This window comes from Pristiophorus japonicus, chromosome 7 (genome assembly GCF_044704955.1).
Source record: "Pristiophorus japonicus isolate sPriJap1 chromosome 7, sPriJap1.hap1, whole genome shotgun sequence".
Classification (NCBI taxonomy): Eukaryota; Metazoa; Chordata; class Chondrichthyes; family Pristiophoridae; genus Pristiophorus; species Pristiophorus japonicus.
Window position 1 is genome coordinate 157,805,409 of NC_091983.1, and position 19,754 is coordinate 157,825,162.

Here is a 19,754-nt window from a genome sequence, read left to right on the forward strand (position 1 = left end):
GGATAAGGGGTAAGCCATTTAGGACTGAGATGAGGAGAAACTTCTTCACTCAGAGAGTTGTTAACCTGTGGAATTCCCTACCGCAGAGGGATGACGATGCCAGTTCATTGGATATATTCAAGAGGGAGTTAGATATGGCCCTTACGGCTAAAGCGATCAAGGGGTATGGAGAGAAAGCAGGAAAGGTGAATGATCAGCCATGATCTTATTGAATGGTGGTGCAGGCTCGAAGGGCCGAATGGCCTACTCCTGCACCTATTTTCTATGTTTCTATGTTTCTATCCCTGCCCTACTATCCGCCGATATACTAATGTGCGCTGCGTTCTTCACTGCCCGCAATGTTTTTCAGAGCTGCCCACATACGCTGACCTAAGTCGATTTGGAGTAAGTTTTAGCTGGCCAAAGTGGCATACATGGCCAAAACTGGCGTAAGTGACTGGGAACGCCCCCTGTTGAAAAAAAGCTGAACTAAAAAAAAATCATACTCTAAGTTACTCTGGAGCAAGTTTATTGGGGAAATGGCATTTTTCAACTTGCGGTAGAAAAACCAACTTACTCCACAAAAATTGGAGCAAGAGAACAGAACATCAAATTTGAAGGACAATAGTAGGTGGATTTTCAACTTATGCCCAAAACAGGAGTTCAGTCAGTGTAGCGGCCGTGTAATGCAACCAGGACCAGCATTAGGTAGCCCAAACCAGTTTTGGGCATTGTTTGACTACAACCAGTGAGTTGTAGGTGCCAAATGTGAATTCTGCTGCAGCTCACCGATTGTGGTAAAGTGGGAAATCGTGCAGCTCCTATAATGAGCTGGCCCACTGGCCCCACAAAAATAAAAGATAAAGAGGCTTGGGGCCCTTTTGTGGAGGGGACACTCGAAGTCCCTTTAAGGACCAATGGTTAGGCCGCCCACCGCCTGGTACAAACAATCGGAGTGTGCATTGTCAAATGAAGTCCTATGTTGGCAAAGAGCTCAGATTTTGCCATTTAAATTAAAATTGCTTCTAGCAGATCTCGGAATTCCAAGCAGTGGGCAAGGTTCCCCCTCAATTTTCCACTGCTAGCCGCCTATTTTCCAGGTGAAGAACAGGAAGGCAACAGTTTCAATTCACCCTCATAGTCACACAAATTTGGATTCAATTCGAATCACTTTGACTTTTGTAGAACTTGTTTCATAAAATGTCCCTTTTAAAATATATCAAGTCATTTTCAGTATTTTTCCATCCCTTAGGGCAACTGCTAGCTTTCATCTCTAGATGGTACCTCAATACTAAACAGTCAGATATATGTATAATATATATATATAAAATGATCTATTCTTGTAAGATCCCTAGTTAATATTAAATCAGTGCTCTGGTATTCTAGCATAAAAAAAAGAATTGATATTTAACGACTCCAGGATGTCCAAAACTGCTGCACAGCCATTACACTGGTAGGCTCCAATTAACTGCGGTAATCCCGCTGGGAACCCACAATGCATATGCAATGAGCCAGGAAAATGGATTGGGGCTGGGATTGATGGGATTGGGGCAGGGATTGAGGGGTGGGCAGAAATGCCGCCTCACTGGAACTCCGCCCTTAAATGGAGAATCTCCTCTTCCATGATTCACAATTAACTCATTGTGAGAGATACCTGGGAACATCCAATAACGTGGTAGTGAACTAACGCGCTGAGCACCTCGAGTCTCGTCGCTGAGAGCATGCAGGAAACAAGCACAGGCAGCGGAAGGAGTGTGCGATAAACCAGGCTCCCCACCCACCCTTTCCTTCAACCACTGTCTGTCCCACCTGCGACAGAGACTGTAATTCCCATATTTGACTGTGCAGTCATCTGAGAATTCACTTTTAGAGTGGAAGCAAGTCTTCCTCAATTTCGAGGGACTGCCTATGATGATGATGAATCCCTAGAGAAGGTGAATTGCCTGTATTTGCTTATTTTAGCAAAAAAAAAGACCAAAGTAAAAATGTATAATATATTGCTATTTAGTCACGTTTAACATTTGGCTAGAATGAACAAGAATATAAATTTCACCTTTTGCAGTCTCGAATAAGAATACATCCATTCGAGGCCCCATTGCTTAATAGTAGTGTGACTTCATCATTGCATCCCTGAAGGAGCAGCTTTTGGACCTGTTAAAATCCAGTGGAGCCTGAAGCTATCAGAGTCTTAACATTGAACAGAAGGTCTGTTGCCTGCATTTGTTAGTGGGTGGGGAACAGTAACCACTTATCGCCTTATTTCTGTAGTAGCGTTCAAGTTAGTGATGTTAGGTTTGGAATGCACTAAGAAAAAATCAGGTAAAAGCCTAGATTTGGTTTCAAGTTCAAACTCTTTCTTAAGCAACAGCATGGGATAGATTTGCACCTTTGTCACCTGATCAGTTATTTAGCAGAGCGAATCAAGGGCCTCAGAATCATCCAGGGTATATAAATGGTGGAAGATTACTGCCCAGGCGGTGAAGAGGAAAACCAACTCCACCTCGTTCACTGTCCCATAAATGTAGTTAAGGATCTTTGTTGAGGAAAGAAACTGGTAATAAAATCATATTTTTATACTGTAACTTACCTGCAGTTTATTGCTGAACACAAAATTGCTGAATACTACTGTGTAGGTCTCCATATCTAACAAGAGTGCCATCCAACCATACCAATTGGATAATGTATCATCAACATAATTCACAGTAGTTGACTGGTTCTTGCTGTTGGTTAATGTCATCTTATATTGTTGTTTGGGTGCCTTTCCTCTGTTTTTAAATGTTAAAAAAAAGTAATTTTCTCAGATTCCTCATCCACACAAATAATTATTTTCCATTATATATCATTTCCAAAGCTTTTTAAAATAATTTTAAAATGCAATTAAGATTTTTTTTCCTGTGCTTTTGGCATCTCACCATCCATTTTGGAGCTGGTCCCACATCATCAAATATTAGAATCTGACTGTCTAACATAAAGGAGTTATATATCAAGCTAATCAAAACATAGAACAATTTGTTTTAACCTCATCACATCACTGAAGCAACCAGGTCAAACCTATGTTTTTTTAAAAATACACCAGCCCCTCTAATCGTTTGATGAATTATTTTTCTGCCAGTGCACCATCTCCGCACTGAGTGTGGACCTCCTTAAAGGGGAGGGCCCAATACCGTGCCAGCAATGGAAACATTTTTGCTGGCCGACTTGCCAATCGGCTGGCAAAATACTGCCCCAGGGTTCGGCCGGGTCGCCAACAGGGTGCCAGGCCACTGGCCCAGCCAAAACCCTCCTTGATGGTCAAAGATAAAAAATGATAGAACCTCTCCCCTTTAACGGAGGGGAGAGAGCATGATGACGCACACAGGCTGTGACGTCACCACGATTCCACCACTGATTGACAGCAGCGGAGGCCCCATCTGACCCATTTTCAGCCAGTCAGCCTGGCTTTCATTCTAAGGCCTGTCTCCATTACGAGTCATTTCCTGTGGGACTTTGAATGGCTCTACCTACCGTACCAAGGATTCCAGCAGTAAGTATCACTCTAAAAAGCATAGGTGCACCAGCTTTACCCCATGAACTCACACTCTCTTGATTATTCATCGAGGCCTCTGGATTACTAATCCAGTAACATAACCACTACACTACTGTACTATGCTGTGGAATTTGGTAAAACTGCATGAGCTCACATAGCTTTTGAATATTTTTATTAAAACAAATAAGAATAGTTCCTGTATTTACTAAACACAGCTGCACACTTCATTTAGATTCCCTGCAAGGCATTCTCCAAAATCTACCTAAAATAATAGATGGCCTAACTGTTTCAAAAGTGACATTATTAACCTGTTGTAATTTTTAACTAGTGCATGGAGCATAAAACAGAGGAACCTCAAGTAGGGGAGGAAAATAAAAAGGACCATTCTCAGATTCAGCTGCAAGAAAGAGAATGGGAATCTGATTTGATGGTGTGATGTGTGCTTGCCATTAGCTGAAAAGGACAATGTTGGATTTGAGGGTCAATCTAGATAAAGCACTTGAATCAATCAACTATTAATACTTGAATGGGCCAGTCAAACTTTCTCACATTCTATAATGTTTCAAATCTGCTGGCATTTTATAAACAACATGATCAAAAAACAATTGCCTCTCACCAGAGACTAACACCAATCATGACAAATCATCCTATATCTCACTTCAAATCATCATTTTGCTGCTAACTATTGACAGTAGAAAATCTTGCAAGCAAGTTACATATAATTAAAACTTCAGCTACAATCACCATGTTGGTCCATATAACTTGGGACTAACTATAAGCTGTACGCAGAAGCAGCCAAATGAGCACATTAACTGCAAGGTTTCCATGACTCATCTTACATGAACATTGCATGACAATATTCCATCAGTATGCTGTTATGAAATAAAAAGTTGTTGCATAGTTCTCAAATTGGTGCATTTCAATAATTAAATTTTTTTTTTTAATTGTGTAACTATTATATTGCTTGTCAAAAGGATAAACATGTAGATTTATTGCAACTGTTCATTTCTTTAACTTTTTCCATCGCTGATTTATGTTGTGCAGATTACAGACTTGGATGAGAATGGTATGAATGAAATCTTAGCTCCTCATATATCCGCTGGGTGTCACGGTGCTAACTATAACAAACATAAAGGCTTGAACCAAAACTTAACAGCAACCAGATTAAGAGAAGACATCAAAGATTTCCAACAGTCTCTAAAAAAGTCATTTGTTTTAATAATTTGAAACTGCTGGAAAGTTTTTTTTTAATCGCGTCCCTGGACAGTTGTTCCAAATGTGTACTCCTGGCATTGAGCCTCACTGATCAGGAATGCATGGCAGGAAATCACAGGCATGCTTCCATGATTTTCTGTCCATTAAATTGAATGGGCAGAAAATCATACCCGTGATTTTTCGCTATGTGCTTCAGGTGGATGAGGCTGCACACCAGCAGCACATATTGGGAAAATCAGTCCTCATGTGCTCTTTATTTTGTCCACCATTCATGTAACTTAAGATTGAAATAAGTAATAGGACAGCAATTTATTTTGAACCTGATATTACAATCATATAATACATTAATACTCCAGGTAAATTTTTCATCCACTACTTTTCACATGTATAGCAGCAGTTTAGGCTTCAAGGCTTTTTTTGGAGACATGAATGCCAGTTACTGATACAGCTTGGATATGGCAATAAATGCTTCACGGCAATGGACTAAATTGAAACAATTACTGGCACCAAACCGTGTTTACCATAGTTGTGCTCTAAGTGGGAGTCTTAGCTTCCAAATGGCAATTACGCCTGTGTAACTGTCTAAAGTGTCTTAACATCCAAAAGTCCTGAAAATAACTTCCAGACATGTCCTTCTTTTTCTTGTATTACATAAATGATATGCAAATACTGTATTTCATAAAACAGTAAAAATTGTGAGTTTCTTAAGATCTTAAAATGAATGTTAGCTTGCCTCCACTATGACAGCTGCCTGATTTAACAGGTCTAATCTTACAATATTCCTGTTAACACAATCAGATCTTTGTGCTTGGTACTCCTCCCCATCTCCCATACTTACAGGCCAATGGACATTCGATGAACTGAGAAGCTCATTTTACAGACACTGCCACCAACTGCTGGCTGACTGAAGTTTGCATGTTCCTGGCAGGATGCAGGGAGTGTACCCATGGTAGGAAGAATCCAGTTTCCTTCAGTTTCAGACAGCGATCCATCCAGATCCCTGAGTATGGCAGCATGTGGGAATGGGAAAGCAACTCGATTGGGTGAATTCATGAAAAAGAGCCGTTGAACTTTGATGGTGAACCCACCTGAAAAAAAGAGGTCGAAGTTCAAACATAACCAAAATTGCATTACTATTACTGTATAGTGAAGCTAATAAATATAAAGGGTTATGTTGCAATCCCTCACTATTAGCAAAGGTAGCCATACTTGAAGGGAGCACAGGTCAGAGACAGAGATACAACATTGTAGCCCCGATTCTCCAGCCTGCACTTCTTGCAATCGCATGATTACCCCTTTCTCCTGTATTTATTTTTTATATCACATTATCAGTGACAAGTCCTCAAAGAGAAAAGACCTAAAATAGCCAAAGACTTAGTTATGGTCTGGCCCCGGGGAGGGAACGGGTGCGTGTGTTTGTGATGGGGGGGTGGACCCCAGAAATACCAGGAACGTGGAGATTATTTTTTAATCCATTCCCCGCTCGGCAGCCAGTCAAATTGACAACCGGGATACATTGCATGTTGGTGGGGGCGTCAGACTGGCAGTCAGGAGGGAGATACCTGCTGGATCTGGCTGCTCCCTCCTCCCTTTAGCTGCTGGGAAACCCAGCCAGCCGGTGTAAAATTTAACTGGCTGCCAACATATCAGGAATGGAGTCTCTTTTACATATTATAATCACGGAGTCACCTCTCCGGAATGGTTATTCGGACACCCCCAAGCCCACTGCGGTTAAATCAGAAGTGCGTGCGTTCGTGGCGGGTTGGAATCAGGTTTTGCAAATTTGCCGATTTAACCCCCTCCAACCATCTTCCCCCTGCCACCCCCCCAACTCTCCCATCATAGGGGGGCTAAAATTCCCCCCCGATATCAGACATTAGAGATAGATTAAGGTCCACAAGGATATTACAAAATTAAAATATAATCAAAAACACAGTTACTTTGAAAAAAGAATAGAAATCTTGAGAAAGCAATATTATTTATAATAATTAACTCCACTATTGGTATTTCAATATTTATGTATAAATCTAATCCTTTCTTTCCAAATTGGTAATATTTGCATTATACAAATGATCGTATAAGATAATAAAAGTTTCCCTTAAACGTGGGGATCGGGCTTCAAATGCAGCTCAGGATTATGAAATAAATCTCTCTTTTTCTATTGCTATAAAAGTGGAAAAGTCACCTGATCCAATGAGATGCATCCCAGGTTGCTGAGGGAAGCAAGGGTGGAAATTGCGGAGGTTCTAACCACAGTTTTCCAATCCTCCTTGGATAGGGGAGTGGTGCCAGAGGATTCTATTCAAAAAAGGGAAGAGGGATAAACCTGATAACTACAGGTCACTCAGTCTAACATTGCTGATGGGGATACATTTAGAAACTGTAGTCTGGGACTAAATGAATTGTCACTTGCACAGACATGGGTTAATAAATGACAGCCAGCATGGATTTGTTAAAGGCAAATCATGTCTGATAAACTTCCTGAGTTCTTTAATGAAGTAACAGAGAGGGTTGATGAGGGTATTGTGTATATGGACTTTCAAAAGCTGTGTGAAAAAAGAATCACATAATACATTTGTAAGCAAAATTGAAGCCCATTTGTTTGAAGGGACAGTGGCAGTGTGGATACAAAATTGGCTGAGACAGAAGACAGGGAGGTGTGATGAATGGTTGTTTTTCAGATTGTTGGGAAGTACACCGTGGTGTCCCCCAGGGGTCAATATTAGGACCACTGCTTTTTTGATATATATTAATGAGCTAAACTAGGCTATACAGGATATAATTTCAAAATTTGCAGATAACATGAAACTCAGAAATGTAGTACACAGTGAGGAGGAGAGTAGAAGATTTCAGGAGGACATTGACAGACTGATGAAATGGCCAGACACATGGCAGATGAGATTTAATGCAAAGAAGTGTGAAGTGATGCATTTTGGAAGGAAGAATGAGGAGTGGCAAAATAAACCAAGTAGTAAACAGAGAGACCTGGGGACTCACATATACAAATCTTTGAAGGTTGCAGGACAATTGAGACAGCTGTTTAAAAAAGGCATATGTGATCCTTGGATTTATAAATAGAGGCTACAAAAGCAAGGAAGTTATGGGGTTAAACCTTTATAAAACTCTGGCTAGGCTTCAGCAAGAGTATTGTGTCCAATTCTGGGAACCACACTCGAGGAAGGATGTCAATGCCTTGGAGTGGATGCAGAGGAGATTTACTCGAACGGTGTAAAGTCCTTACACAACACCACAAATCCACACGAGGCACATTCTATGGACAAGGTCACTCTGTGACCTGAACCTTTATTCACAGAAGTGATGGCCCTGCGTAGGACCTCCCTTTATATACCTGGATGACCAGGTGAGGAGTGTCTCCCTCAAGTTCACCCCCTTTGGTCAATGTGTGCATTTCTCAAGTATATACAGTATTGCAGTGTTGTTACATGAAGGTTGCATACATGACATCACCTCCCCCAATGTCTTATTGGGATCACAAGTTAAGTTGTTCAGGTGGTCTGCGCTCCCTCGTGGAGCGCCGCAGTTGGGGCTCTGGCTGTGGAGCCTTGGCCTGCGTGTCTGTCACCTGTGGTGATTCCGGCCTGTCCGGGCTGACCGCAGGGACTGTGCATGCTGCTGAATGTTCTTGTTGCTCGTTCAACTGGCGGTGGTATGAATACCATCTCATGATCTTTCTCAGGTTCCTCAGAGTCAATGCTGAACCTTTTTTTTTTTACTTGGTCCAGATGCTTGCGGCATATCTAGCTATTGTTAAGTTTAACCACGATAACCTTATTCCCCTCTTTGTCTATTACAGTACCCTCAAGCCATTTGGGCCCCAAAGCGCGATGAAGAACAAATACGGGGTCACCAATTTCTATACATCTCCCCCTTGAATTACGGTCATGGTACTCATTTTGGGACTGGCGCTTGCCTTCAACAATGTCAGACAAGACAGGATGAATGAGGGACAGCCGAGTTTTGTGTGTACGTTTCATAAGGAGCTCCGTGGGCGGGACCCCCGTGAGCGAGTGCGGTCGGGACCTATAGGCCAGCAGGAGGCGCGATAGGCGGCATTGAAGGGAGGGTCCTTGAATCCGGAGCATGCCTTGTTTTATGATTTGGACCACAAGTTCCGCCTGGCCATTGGAGGCCGGCTTGAACAGTGCTGTCCTGACATGGTTGATGCCATTACCCGACATGAACTCCCAGAATTCGTAGCTAGTAAAACATGGGCCATTATTGCTAACAAGGATGTCCGGCAAACAGTGGGTCGAAAAGACCGCACATGGACTCTCCACAGTGGTGGAAGTCGTGCACGAATTCAAAATGATGCACTCGATCCATTTCGAGTACGCATCAACCACAATGAGAAACATTTTCCCCATGAACGGACCCGCGTAGTCGACGTGAATGTGTGACCATGGCCTGGTGGGCCAGGGCCATGGGCTGAGCGGGGCCTCCCTGGGGTCATTTCCCAGCTGAGCACACGTCGTGCACCTGCGAACGCAGTGTTCCAGGTCTGAATCAATTCCCAGCCACCAAACGTGTGACCGGGCAATGGCCTTCATCAGCACGATGCCTGGGTGCTCGCTGTGGAGTTCTCTGATGAAAGCTTCTCTGTCCCTCTGGGGCACGACTACCCGGCTGCCCCATAGTAGGCAGTCGGCTTGGATGGAGATCTCATCCATCCGCCTGTGAAACGGTCTGACCTCCTCAGGGCATGCTCCGTGTGCGGGCGCCCAATCCCCAGTCAGGACACATTTCTCAATCAAGGATAGGAGGGGATCTCTGTTGGTCCAGATTTTGATCTGGCGGGCTGTGATGGGGGAGCCTGCACTGTCAAAGGCACCAACGGCCATGACCATCTCAGTGCTTTGCTCCACTGCCCCCTCAGTGGTGGCTAGTGGAAGCCTGCTGAGTGCGTCAGCGCAATTTTCAGTGCACGGCTGGTGACGGATGGTGTAGTCATATGCAGCCAGCGTGAGAGCCCATCACTGTATGTGAGCTGACGCATTGGCATTGACAGCCTTGCTGTCTGACAACAGGGATGTTAACGGCTTGAGGTCCGTTTCTAATTTGAACCTCCTTCCAAAAAGGTACTGGTGCATCTTTTTCACCCCATAGACACATGCGAGTGCTTCCTTCTCAACCATCCCATATCCACGTTCTGCTTGAGAGCGCGACCTGGAGGCATAAGCCACAGGTTGGAGTTGCCCCTCAGCATTGTACTGCTGCAACACACACCCAACCCCATAGGACGATGCATCAAATGTCAGAACCAATTTCTTACAGGGGTTGTACAGGGTCAATAACTTATTTGAACAGAGTAGGTTACGCGCCCGATTGAAAGCCCGTTCTTGACAGTCCCCCGAAAATCAATCGCAACTCTTGCGCAGGAACACGTGTAGCAGCTCAAAAATGTGCTTAAGTTCGGCAGAAAGTTCCCAAAATAGTTCAAGAGCCTCAGAAATGAACACAACTCCGATGTGTTGCAGGGCCTGGGCACTCGTCGAATCACCTCCGTTTTGGATTCGGTAGGCCGAATCCCGTCTGCAGCAACCCTCCTGCCCAGAAACTGACTTCGGGAGCCAAAAACACACACTTAGGTTTCTTGAGTCGCAAGCCTACCCGGTCCAGTCGGCGTAGCACCTCCTCCAGGTTGTGGAGGTGTTCCTCGGTGTCCCGACCCATGATGAGGACATCGTCCTGGAATACGATCGTTCCAGGAATGGATTTGAGCAGGCTTTCCATGTTTCTTTGAAATGCCAAACGGGCACCTGTTGTAAACAAACAGTCCCTTGTGCGTGGTGATTGTGGTCAGTAGTTTGGATTAATCGGCCAGTTCTTGGGTCATGTAGGCTGAAGTGAGGTCCAACTTGGTGAACAGCTTGCCAACCGGCAGTGTGGCAAAAAGATCCTCCGCTCTCGGAAGCGGGTATTGGTCTTGTAGGGAGGGACACCCGGTTAATAGTGGCCTTGTAGTCGCCACAGATCCTGACCGAGCCATCCACTTTTAGGATGGGAACAATGGGGCTCGCCCAGTCGCTGAATTCAATGGGCGAGATGATGCCCTCTCTCAGCAAACGGTCCAATTCGCTTTCAATTTTCTCCCGCATCACATACGGCACAGCTCTGGCTTTGTGGTGCACTGGTCTGGCATCCAGCGTGATGCGAATCACTAATTTGGTACCTTTGAACATCCCGACGCCGGGTTGGAATAGCGACTCAAATTGCTGTAGGACCTGTGAGCATGAACTTCGCTCCACAGATGACACTGCGTGCACATCCCCCCATTTCCAGTTCATCTCAGCTAACCAGCTCCTCCCCAACAGTGCGGGGCCATTGCCCGGGACAATCCAGAGTGGCAGCCAGTTCACTGATCCATTGTGTGTGACAGCTAACGTTGCACTGCCTAGCACTGGAATGATTTCTTTGGTGTACGTCCATAATTGAGTCTCAATGCGTTCTAGTTTGGGTCTGCTGGCTTTGAGTGGCCATAGCTTTTCGAATTGTTGAACGCTCATGAGTGACTGGCTGGCCCCCGTGTCCAGCTCCATGCATACCGGGATGCCGTTTAATAGGACCTTCATCATCATAGGTGGCGTTTTGGTATATGAGCTGTGAATGTTTGCCACATGAACCCGCTGAACCTCAGCATCCATTGATTTGCCCCAAGCGTCATCCTGCCTCGCAGACCCCTCTTCTGGTCCATCCGCCTTGTAAATTAGCCTGGTCGCAGGCTTCCTGCACATTCTCGCTAAATGGCCACTGAGGTTACAATTTCTGCAGGCGAACTGTTGAAACCTGCAATTCCTGGCAGCATGTCTGCCCCCACACCTCCAGCATGAACTGAGAGTCCCATTGTTGTGAACAAAAGAGCTGTTACCAGGCATTCCTCGCTGATTGTCCCTTTGACTGCTCTTGAGCACCCTGTTAGTGGGTGTCAATGGCTCCATCCCAGAATGCATTGTCCACTGGGATGGCGTAAATGTCCGTTCAGCCTGCCATTGTCTGTGTTGAAAACCTGTTCTGGGGTCTATTGCTGCCTGGGGTGTGTCGAACTGCCCTTGCCTGCCTGCTGGGCTCTGAGTCGCGTTTATGATATTGACCCCCTGATCCATCGCCACGTTGGAGTCAGGGTTACGTGCGTATATTATCTTGGTTTCCTCCTCCCCTGCCATAAAAGTTTGAGCCAGCAACGCCGCCGCTTCCAAGGTCAAGTCCTTGGTCTTGATTAACTTTCTGAAAATCCCGGCATGAGCGACGCCCTCAATAAAGAAATCCCTTAGCATTTCCCCCCAGCAGACGAATGTGAACTTACAGAGGCTGGCCAAGCGCCGGAGGTCCACAACGAAGTCCGGTATGCTCTATCCTTCCCAACGTCAATGGGTATAAAATCTGTGTCGGGCCATTTGTATGCTACTCGCCGGTTTGAGGTGCTCACTGATTAGCTTGCTGAGCTCTTCAAAGGTTTTGTCCGCCAGTTTCTCGCGTGTTAGCAGGTCTTTCATGAGCGCGTAAGTCTCAGATCCACAGCTGGTAGTAGATGAGCCCTTCGCTTGTCGGCCACTGCATCTCACAGCCAGTCCTTCATGACAAAGCTCTGCTGAAGCCTCTCAATGAAATCGTCCCAGTCCTCACCAACACAGTACTGTTCCTCTGTGCTACCGGTGGCTATTCCCGTAGGTCGTTGATTCTCGTTTCTCGTCGCCACTGTAAAGTCCTTACACAATACCACAAATCCGCACGAGGCACATTCTATGGACAAGGTCACTCTGTGACCTGCACCTTTATTCACAGGACCAAGAAGAGATTACCCTGTGTGGGACCTCCCTTTATATACCTGGATGACCAGGTGAGGAGTGTCTCCTACAAGTTCACCCCCTGTGGTCAATGTGTGCATTTCTCAAGTATATACAGTATTGCAGTGTTGTTACATGAAGGTTACATACATGACAAATGGTATCAGGGATGAGCGACTTCAGCTTTTGTGGAGAGAATAGAGAAGCTAGGATTGTTCTCTTTAGAGCAGAGAAGGATAAGAGGAGCTTTAATGGAGGTGTCCAAAATTTTCAGGGGTTTTGATAGTGTGCTTAGGGAGAAACTGTTTCCAGTTTCAGAAGGGTCGGTAACCAAAGCACACAGATTTAAGGTAATTGCCAAGCGAACCAGAGGCAGGAGGAGGAGAATCTTATTTACTCAGCGAGTTACGCTCTGGAATGCCCTGCCTGAAAGTGTGGTGGAAGCAGAGTCAATCGTAACTTTCAAAAGGGAACAGGATAAATATTCAAAAAGGAAAAATTTGCAGGTTTAAGGGGAATACATGTGATGGTGGGATAGCACTTTCAAAGAGCTGGCACAGGCACAATTGGCTGAATGGCATCCTTTGGTGCTGTATGATTCTATGATAAAGGCCAATATGAAACCAGTTTGGGCCAATTCCACTCCAAGTCATTGTAGATGAGAATTCACCGCATAAAACTGCCCAGCTATAGCATTGGGTTTCTATGTAAATATGGATGTGTCACAGATCAAGCCAGATAGATTTATTCCTCTTCTCTGACCAGCTACTTCCCAGTCGCCTTCTTCCAGAGTGACTGAGTGAGTGGGGATTAGTACAAGACAAGATATGGGCAAAGTATTGGACAAGTTAGAGTTTGTTGAGGGTAGAGGTTAGAAGCCTGTCGAGTTAGAGATAATGAAAGCTGACTTCCACCTCAACCTGACCCCAATCATCCTTAAAGAATGAATGTGGACTGCCAGCAGCATATCACATGGCCCAATATAAACATCTCCACCTTGAATGTATCGAAGTGCTCCAGTAGTCCAGCTTAAAATGAATTTCAGAAATTAAATATAAACTCTCAACATTATTTTTTTTTAAATGATTGTGTTTTATATACACAATACTGTATGTCTGGCCATTTGGTGGTATTTATTCCACTCGTGAGACTGAACTGTTTAATTTACTAGTGAATTTATTGCTTCTGAAGTCAGCCACACTTTTAATAAGGACCATATCAAATTGCTTTGACATTTATTTCTAAATGATTTAAGCCACGTTGTCACAAAATATTGGAACTGGTGAAATAAATCTAAAATTATTGGAATCATTTGAACAAGTTTAACATCACTGGTAATCTTACTCATTTTGTTTGTAATAGTTTCTATAGCCTTTTTAAAAAAGCATAACAAGCAAAGCTAGAAATTTGCAACAACAACTTAAAGCCATTTAGTGCCTTTAATGTAACGAGATGTCCCAAGGCAGTTCACAGTTCAATGTCAGACCCAAAGAGGATTAGAAATTAGTGGTGGCGGCTGAGCCTTTTAAAAATGGAGCTTGGTCATTCAGGAGTGAAATCAGGAAGCACTTTTCACACAAAGGGTAGTGGAAATCTAGAACCCTGTCCCACAACTGGCTGAGGATGCTAGGCCAAGTGAAATGTTCAGACCGAAATTGATAGATTTTTGTTAAGTAAGGGTATAAAGGGAGATGGAACAAAGGTGCGAAAATGGAGCTGAGGTACATGTCAGCCATGATCTGAATGAATGGAGGAACAGGTTCAAGGGGATAAATAGTCTATGTCTGTTCCTATGTTCCTTTTCAAGGTGGAGATGTATGTAGCAAGAGAGAGGAATACAGCGAGACAATTCCAGAGGGTAGGGATGACCTGACTGATGCTCTGCTACCACAGTAGGGTGGAGGCAATGGGAATGCTCCTCAGAGCCAAGTTGGAGAAGTGGAGGGTATGAGATGAAATGTAGGACGGAAGGAGATTGGAGAGAGAGGGGAGAGTAAGACCATGGGTGGATTTGAAGATAAGGCTGAGAACTTTGAACAATAGAGGAGATTTTAACAGGAGGGTGGGATTGGTGTTTAGGAGGCCCAAAGTGGCTGGCACACCCAGAATTTCAAAAGGAAGTGAGGTCCGACTGATATTAATTGCCAAGCCTCATTTTAATATTTGAAATTGTGTCTGCCACCCTCAAAGAATCCGACCAAAGAATAAAAAACATTACTTACCTTGGCCTCTTCTGGACTCTGCTGAAACCTGCCAGGTTTCTCTGGCGGCTTTGACACTCTGCACCCCCTAGTCATCGTAAAAATCAATTCACCCCCAATGAGTTTACGAAGTGTGAGCCTTGGGTGGCTGTGAGGAAAAATCAAGTCTGAAGGAGAGGGAAGAAAATTCACAGAGAAAAGGGGGCAGAAAAAATGGATCATTCTTTTAAAGAAATGTGGAGATGCAGTGTCCTGGAAAACAAAAGGAGTCAAGTTGCAAAAATGCCAGGTGGAGGAAGGTTGAATGCTGAGGTCATTTATATTGAAACTCTTTGTTTGGCAATTCACATACGCTTAGATAACAAAATAGTGCAGCACTATGGAGCATTACTAAGGCAGAGGAGTGGTAGGACATGGGTTTATTCCCATACGACGTGAAGAAATTCCTCCTCATCTCTATCTTAAATGGCCTATCCCTTATCCTGAGATTGTGCCCCCTAGTTCTAGACACTCCAGCCAGGGGAACAACCTCTCAGTATCTACCCTGTCAATCCCCTTCAGAATCTTGTATGTTTCAATGAGATCACCTCTCATTCTTCTAAACTCCAGAGAGTACAGGCCCATTCTACACTCCGACACAATCTCTCATCATCTGGCCTAAACTGCACCTAACAGGAATATGCAGTAAGAAGCCTGGGAGTAGGAAGACAGCCCGCCCGCTTGACCCATTGTAGTAAAACATGTTGCATGAAAAGACTTACGGATGCCAAGGAGGAGAAACCATTAAAATAAGAAAAACATCTTCAGTATGAAATTACCTGCATTACCACTGTGGTTTAATATAACTATACATTAAAAATCTAGCACACAGCAGTTTAACTTTAACAGTCACACATTGGCATATTATCTGACTATCCAAAAGCAATGCCACACAAGATCATAGAATCAAAGAAATTTATGGCACAGACGGAGGCCATTTGATCCATCGTGTCTATGCCAAGATTATCTTGGCTATCATTAAATAAGTTTATAAAAACTTCAAATGATCAAGCTGAGATTACTGAAGTCTCTGAGTTTGGTAACCAATGATTTTATTTTTATAGAAACAATTTAGCAGACTTTTATTAAATGTAGTGACATATCTTTGGATTATTCCGACCCCTGTCCCCTCTTGCTGCAGGAGATGGTACAGTTTTATTGTATTCTTTGTGCTCCTATATGAACAGGATCACTGCAAATGAGTTGGTAAAATTCAAAACCAATGAAACTCTCCAGATTCCTTACCTTGTCTGGTACTGCACCCAGAACATGTGACTATCGCCCTGTAGCTTCCACGGTCAAAGTTAGCATATGTTGTATTGGAAATCAAAAGCCCACTGCATCGCTTAGGAGTTTTTATGCCTGCTGACATACACCCGGTGTCCTGTTCAATAGGAACAGACGATTCCTTTGAGCTTAGAAGCAAATGTGTCCCACACATAAATGTGTGCTGCAGTATTGTGTCCGGATTATATTAGTGTCAATATAATTGAGCTAATATCACTACAGAATTATGATAATGACTCAATTCCTCCCTCCCAGTTTGTCCACGAGCACTGATGTTGAGTATATGGTATTTAATAATATTCAAAATGAAGGATGTGACAACTGATTTCTTTGTCTATACAGTAGTTCATTTCCAATGTCCTCATTGCTGGCTTGCCATCCTCCACCCTCAACAAAAGGCAGCTGGTCTAAAACTCCTCCACAGTATTCAGGTGCACACTATGTGCCACGTGGCCATCACCCCCAACCTCACAAACCTACAATGGCTCCATAGTCCCCAATGCAGTGAATTTAAACTCCTCGGGCCCGAGTTTGATGAATCTTAAGTTCCGCCCAAGTACAGTCGAAAGGATCGCTGATCGAAAGGATGGGTGGAAGTTTGGTGAAAAACCGCCCAGTGGAAAAAATGGGCCTTACATGCTGATTCTGGGTGGCAGCAGGTGGTAGGTCACGTTCTGTGTAGCAAATGCGATCCTCGACAAAGTAACGCCGAGGATAGAGTCGGGCCCAGGGAGGGGGGAGTGGCAAAAATAACAAATTTGCAAAACATTAAAAAAAAACTACTAGAAATACTTCAGAGGACCCCATCAACCAAAATCCCTGCAAAAGAAATAAAGAATACAAGTTTAGGTAAGACCTGCTGCCATGCGGCGATCTCTTGTGCTGCTGGAGCGGAGGACTGCCCGGACCAATCTCGGGAGGGAGCGGGCGAGAGGACTTTAGTGAGCATTACACGCCAGCAGACACTCCCCAGTGGTCTTCTCTCCCCGCCTGACCAAGCTCGCTCGGAGGGGAGAGCGCCCAGAAAACATCGAGACCGCCGAGAAAACTCAGTGGCAGCCGGCGTTATGTCGACCAAACTTAGGCCCGAGCATCTTCAAATCTTTCCACACCTCATTTCTGCAATATTTCCAGATTATGGGCTGGATTTTCCGGTCCCTTGCGCTCTGGGTTTCGCCCCGGAGCAGCACGAAAGGCGGGATTGAGGTCTCAGGTGCCCGCCGCGTGCCTCCAGTCAGGTTTTGTGGTGGCGCTGAGCAGCACTGCCAGGAAGAGCTGTGCCGGGTGTGCAACGCCCCTGATTGTGACACCGGCGTGAGTTTTGATTCTTACCTGATCCATCCGCACTGAAGTATGCCTGCAGCGACCGCCTGGGAAATCAGAGTGGTCCAGCCATGCCGGCGGTGGAGAGGACGGTAAAGTATTACAAAAGTAAGTGCGAGTGTTTTTTGTTTTACATTTTTGTGCAATTTGTATTGCAGTGGTGTGGGCAATGTTTTAGGGGTTTGTTTAGTTTTCCCTGCCCCCTGCCATCCAGGCCTTTCTTAGAACATAACATAAGAACATAAGAATTAGGAACAGGAGTAGGCCATCTAGCCCCTCGAGCCTGCTCCGCCATTCAACAAGATCATGGCTGATCTGGCCGTGGACTCAGCTCCACTTACCCGCCCGCTCCCCATAACCCTTAATTCCCTTATTGGTTAAAAATCTATCTATCTATGATTTGAATACATTCAATGAGCTAGCCTCAACTGCTTCCTTGGTCAGAGAATTCCACAGATTCACAACCCTCTGGGAGAAGAAATTCCTTCTCAACTCGGTTTTAAATTGGCTCCTCCGTATTTTGAGGCTGTGCCCCCGAGTTCTAGTCTCCCCGACCAGTGGAAACAACCTCTCTGCCTCTATCTTGTCTATCCCTTTCATTATTTTAAATGTTTCTATAAGATCACCCCTCATCCTTCTGAACTCCAACGAGTAAAGACCCAGTCTACTCAATCTATCATCATAAGGTACCCTCTCATCTCCGGAATCAGCCTTTCTTGCACCAAGGAAGGTGTACAACGCCTCCCTTAGTGCTGCACCCCCTGACGCAGGGCCCAGATGCCCAAACTTAAATACTAAAGAGCAAACTATTCCCGGCCGCTAACTGTCCTGCCCTGCCCTGCCGCCACTATCACCCTGAAAACAGAAAAGACGAAACTCCTGCGCCCTTTGGTCCTCCAATTCAAATCCTTTGTGCATCATTGCTCCTCTTCACTCCAGCAGTGCCTTCAGTTCCCTCAGTCCCACTCCAGAACTTCTTCTCCTCTCTACCTCTTTCTGCACCTTTGAAAACCTTCAACCACCATGCCTTGATGTCTGATTCTTCTATTTTTTTCTGAAGCTTCGTGAAATTTGACAGAGATTGAGGTGATTCAAAGGCATATAAACATAAGTTTGGGTCAGATCATACATGTTTGTTTCTTTTTCTGAAGATATAATCAAACAAATTCTAGAGTCTTTCTGTTATACTCACTTTGGACCTGGTTTACACGGAGCTGTACATTTAGTTGATGATTGTGTGCATTTCTTTTTCTGAATGCTTTTGGATCTACATTTTTATTCCAAATGGTTGTTTTTGCAACAGCTCTGACAGGCTGCATCCTTGGCAATGTAAACAGCAGAGTCTGGATATTACAGCATTAGATTTGCTTCTATTTTTATTCTATGATTTATTTTTTGTTTGGGTTATCATCACTGAAGCACTGTTAACAAAGTGGTTCTGTTTTCACTATTCTTTACTGCACGTTTGTTGGTAACATCATTATAGATCTGTGATAACTTACGAAAATATAGAAGCATAAAAGGCCATTTGGTCATGAAGCCCATTCCCTCAACAGGCCATTTACAATTTGGCCTATTGTGGACTTTATTGAACAAGCTTACTCCAAACAGAGCTGACTAATTCACAAGTAAAACCTCAAGATAATATAGCTTCATGAAACGTCATCCTGTGCCCTGAAGGTAACTAGTAAAACCCCAGAAAATGAAGCAAATATTGGAACTGACATCAGTCAACCAGAAACAATACGCAAATAGCATTCCTTTGATTCAATTAACACTGGGTTCTATACAGCATTTGATCAACCATGTTTATATTTATGCTTGTAATTTTCAACGGATTTAATCAGCACTGCATCAACAGTTTTCACCAAATACTTGTTTCACAGTTCCCAAGTCAGAATTCTCAAACAAATAAATTGGTTATGAAGTGTTCTTGTTGTTTTCAAAAAATAAACTTAAATATAATTAATACGGAACATTAATCTCACCTGGTTGCTGAGATGTCCTGCCACTAAACTGTCAGAGATAAAGCTGTTACTTCGAATTTCCACCAAATCAATCCCAAATTCCTTGCAGGAATATACGCAGAATCTTCTTAGTTCAATATTACCGCTGTTGAACACCTATAAAATCGAATGTGAAAAACAAACGTGTAAAAAGAACGGTTTGGCTTCCAAGAACTACATCAACTAGAAACCCATAGCGGGGAGAAATTCTGCAGCATCCCATTCGGGGCACGAACTTTTAAAAGTAGAAAAAAATGAGCCATAGGCACTAGCCTTTTTCTACTAAAAAAAATTTGGGGTTAGCGCTCCAGGAAAGAAGTGGAGTGCTAAATCAGGCACACCACTTTGTTCCTGGAGCGCAAGAGGCAGCAGGCTG

The 19,754-nt window shown here is 44.1% G+C and overlaps 1 protein-coding gene across 1 annotated transcript in view; it reads right to left on the reverse strand.

Annotated features, from left to right (window-relative positions):
- LOC139266646 (fibrocystin-like) overlaps nt 1–19,754 on the reverse strand; it is a 630,313-nt gene that overhangs the window by 291,110 nt on the left and 319,449 nt on the right. Inside the window, 4 exon segments of the mRNA XM_070884234.1 lie at nt 2,567–2,744; nt 5,559–5,808; nt 16,008–16,146; nt 19,361–19,495. Of these exon segments, the coding sequence (XP_070740335.1) occupies nt 2,567–2,744; nt 5,559–5,808; nt 16,008–16,146; nt 19,361–19,495 (702 nt within the window).